This window comes from Drosophila rhopaloa, unplaced genomic scaffold (genome assembly GCF_018152115.1).
Source record: "Drosophila rhopaloa isolate 14029-0021.01 unplaced genomic scaffold, ASM1815211v1 contig_163, whole genome shotgun sequence".
NCBI lineage: Eukaryota > Metazoa > Arthropoda > Insecta > Diptera > Drosophilidae > Drosophila > Drosophila rhopaloa.
In genome coordinates this window covers 2,184,116-2,187,547 of record NW_025335043.1, presented here as the reverse complement: position 1 = coordinate 2,187,547, position 3,432 = coordinate 2,184,116, and the positions used below count along the sequence as shown (strand labels likewise).

The 3,432-nt window shown below is 43.2% G+C and overlaps 1 protein-coding gene across 1 annotated transcript; it reads left to right on the top strand.

The window, feature by feature from the left end:
* The first annotated feature begins 1,532 nt into the window (after positions 1-1,532).
* Positions 1,533-2,157, top strand: LOC108037108 (vitelline membrane protein Vm26Ab). Its single transcript, XM_017113589.2, has 2 exons — positions 1,533-1,588; positions 1,655-2,157. The coding sequence occupies exons 1-2, from the start codon at positions 1,580-1,582 to the stop codon at positions 2,090-2,092; spliced, it is 447 nt and encodes a 148-aa protein (XP_016969078.1). The 5' UTR covers positions 1,533-1,579; the 3' UTR covers positions 2,093-2,157.
* The last annotated feature ends 1,275 nt before the right edge of the window (positions 2,158-3,432 follow it).

Here is a 3,432-nt window from a genome sequence, read left to right as displayed (position 1 = left end):
CAAAAGAATGTTCAAAAATAATAAAACTCACTGCATATATTTTTGTGCAGACTCAGAACAACAAAGACTTGCAATCACCAAGCTACCCCAAGAATATTCCTTGGTACAGGGCATCATCAAGGAACTTTAAACAAGTTGCGTGAAATATTCGCGGCACTTTTGCTTTTTTTCGCCCAGTCCCTGGCCCAAGTTGAGTTTATTGCCGTAATAAAGGCGCAGCTGCCTCTGACTTGGCCGGGGTTATGTCTGCATCGGGATCAGGATCTGGGGGCGGTGGTGGTGCGACAACAGCGTGGGGCGTGGCAGCAGCTGTGCGTGCGCGTTAATGCGTCGTTTAAGTGCCGTAAAAAGCGAACGGCACACATGAAACCCCCACCTCGAGAAACAGTCTAAGCCGTATCCGTATCCCAGGCCCTCATCAAGATGAAGTCTATTAAAAAATGTCTGCTTTGAATTCGACCAGAAAATTCCAGCGACATTTGAAAGACTTTGAAGAAGGGGCGGCCGCCTTTAAGTGGTTTCCACAAATTATTCATGAGAACAAAGCAGTTTTCCTGGGGAAGAGAAAAAAGGATATGCGGAACCACCGAGAAGATTGTCGGAGGTGGCTCAAAGCTTTCCAAATTTAGACTTTAAACCATTTTAATTTAATTTAAATAAAAAACTTGTTACTTTAGTCGAAATTTCTAAGGAAAATTGCAAATAACCAAATTTTATAAATGGCATAAACTTTTTAAACTAAACTAGATGAACATTGTTGGGATTTAGATTTAATAGGGTTACAAGTAACTATAAAAATACTTATACACATTTTTACTTTAGCATATCATCTTAGATTTAGATTTTATTGCAGTAAATATAAAATAGCATAAAAGGATTTTTAGGTAATAGCTTTTACTTTTTTAAACTTAATTTATAGAAAAGGTTTTTACTTTATATCAAACAATATACACCTTTGAAATAAAGTTAGAAGTTAGAAGTTTATATTATACACAAAAAAGTAACTATTTAATCCCAACACTTAATTAATGTAATTTAATTATAATTATTTAATGATTTAGCTCAGCGCTACCAGTTAACAAAAAACTTATGTTTGTTACGCTAGTCAGATTTTGTGTTTAATGTCTCAGAAAATTCGTCTGCTAATAGTTTGTAGTTCCTGAATAATGGAGGTAAACATCAAAATCCTCCGCCATTTGAATAGCCACCCCTCAAGTGGGATTCTGCGATCATAATTGCTTTACGGCCTTTGTTCCGCCCTGCGGGCTGACGCATTTCAATTACCCAGCCCCCGGTTACAAAGTCAAACCGAATTAGGCCCGGCACGTGCCAAGTGTGCGTGTGCACCAACAACGGATCGCATCGGCTTGGATTGGCCCACTAAACTGGAACGGAGTCAAAGACTTTGAGCTACGATGTCAGCGATGCCAGCTGCATGGGTAAACGTAAGCGCGGCCTTCGTGTCCAAGTGGCTATGGCCACTATATAAACTGGCAGGCTCGATCGACTCAACATCAAATCAAGCTCACAGCTTCAAGTATTCACTACTAGCCAACAAAACACCAACCAAACCATCAACATGAAATTCGTAAGTGCTGTCAGGACTTGAACTATCTGAAGGATTTTAATAATTAAGGAGTATTTTGAAACACAGTTCGCCGTCTGCTTCTTCGCTGTTGTGGCTGTGGCTGCTGCCAAGCCCGGAATTGTGGCTCCTCTGGCCGCCGCTCCTCTGGCTTATACCGCTCCGGCTGTGGTGGGCAGTGCCGCCTACGTGGCCCCCTACGCCTCCAGCTACACGGCTAACACGGTGGCCCACAGCGCCGCCTTCCCCGCTGCCTACACCGCCGCCTATACCGCTCCAATTGCTGCCGCCTATACTGCTCCGGTCGCCGCTGCCTATACCGCCCCTGTTGCCGCCGCCTACGCCGCCCCTGCTGCCTACACCGCCGCCTACACCTCCCCCATCGCCGCCGCCTACACCGCCCCCATCGCCCGCTACGCCGCCACCCCCTTCGCAGCGCCCATCGCCGCCCCCGTGGCAGCGGCCTACACCGCCCCCATCGCCGCTCCCGTTCTCCTGAAGAAGTAAACAGGCCGTTTGTGCGTCCCATCTTGACCAATCTGTGCAAATAAAGAATTGTGAATACCAACGAATCCAAGCATTTATTTTCTTTATAAAAATATTCACACTGAAAAAAATTTTATTAGCAGGCATAACATTATGAAAACTTTAAAGACAGCGTTTGGGAAGATGGGAAGATGACTTAGCAAAACTGAACGACCAACAGAAATGAAATATATTATTATATGGTTTTGGTTTTTAGAAGACTTTATTTTCTACCAATATATTATATTATAACATTCTTTTTAATTCAGAACCACTTTTTGGAACATTTTAAAAATATCTTCTACTATCCGAAAATTTCCGATGAATATTGGATCTTTGCTTGTCGAATGCTTTTTTTTCTATTTTAAGTAAAATGTTCGTATATGTAGTGGGATTTATAAACCAAACATTAAGTTAATGATATTTTTAGTGTACTACATCCCCTACCGCTATGCAATTTTCCCGAACAAAATGAACTCCTTTGGCTTTGAGCAGTGATGGGGAGCAATTTGTACTCCGCTTTTTCCACTCGGTTCAGTTCAGCTTAGCTCTTATCGAAAGCCCGGCATCTGGCGTCCCCTTTCCGCGTTTTCTGCTCCATCGGCACCTAGGCGGCAAGTCTGCGCTTTGCCTTGGCTAGGATTAAACTTTCCATTTAAAAGGATTTCTTTTCTATATGAAATATGCTTCCTTTCAGCGTTTCCTGCGCGTTCTCTCCTTTTTTTCCACCCATCCGCAGCCAGCGGCTCCAGTCAAGTTTTCTGCTTGACTTTGTCCTGCGCGTTGAAAGGCCCGAGTGGAGCCTTCTGCCCCCGGCGGTCTCCTGCTGCTCCTTATCATAACTTTGGCATCGCCCCCGCCCCCCCCCCCCCTCTCTCAGGTGGTAAATGCCAAGTAGTTGTAAAGTTTGCTACCTAAGCGGAAAAGGCTAGTAAAATCCAGCGAGGGGAAAGTCGGCCGAAGGGAAACTGGTTGCTCCATTTTCGCAAGTTCTCGCAACAGATAGCGTCCAAATTTAATGACCTTTTATTCAATAAAACTGCGTTGAGCTCAGGCAACTTTTTGCCTCTCCTGGTTGAATATTACTTGTTGTCGCCCTATCGTGTTTGTCATCCCTTTTTTATTTTATACCTGTTTTTTGTTGGCCAAAAGTTGTCAAAGGTAAGCGAAAATATGATAAGCATGATGGCAAGTTTGTTGAAAGGATTTTGTTCGCATAATGAGCAAAACTTTAGGGGCTTCAAATAAAGTTTAGATTATTAAAAATGGTTTTATTTTATTTCGAAAATGGTCCTCCATATAAATCAGAAACGGTTTATGGG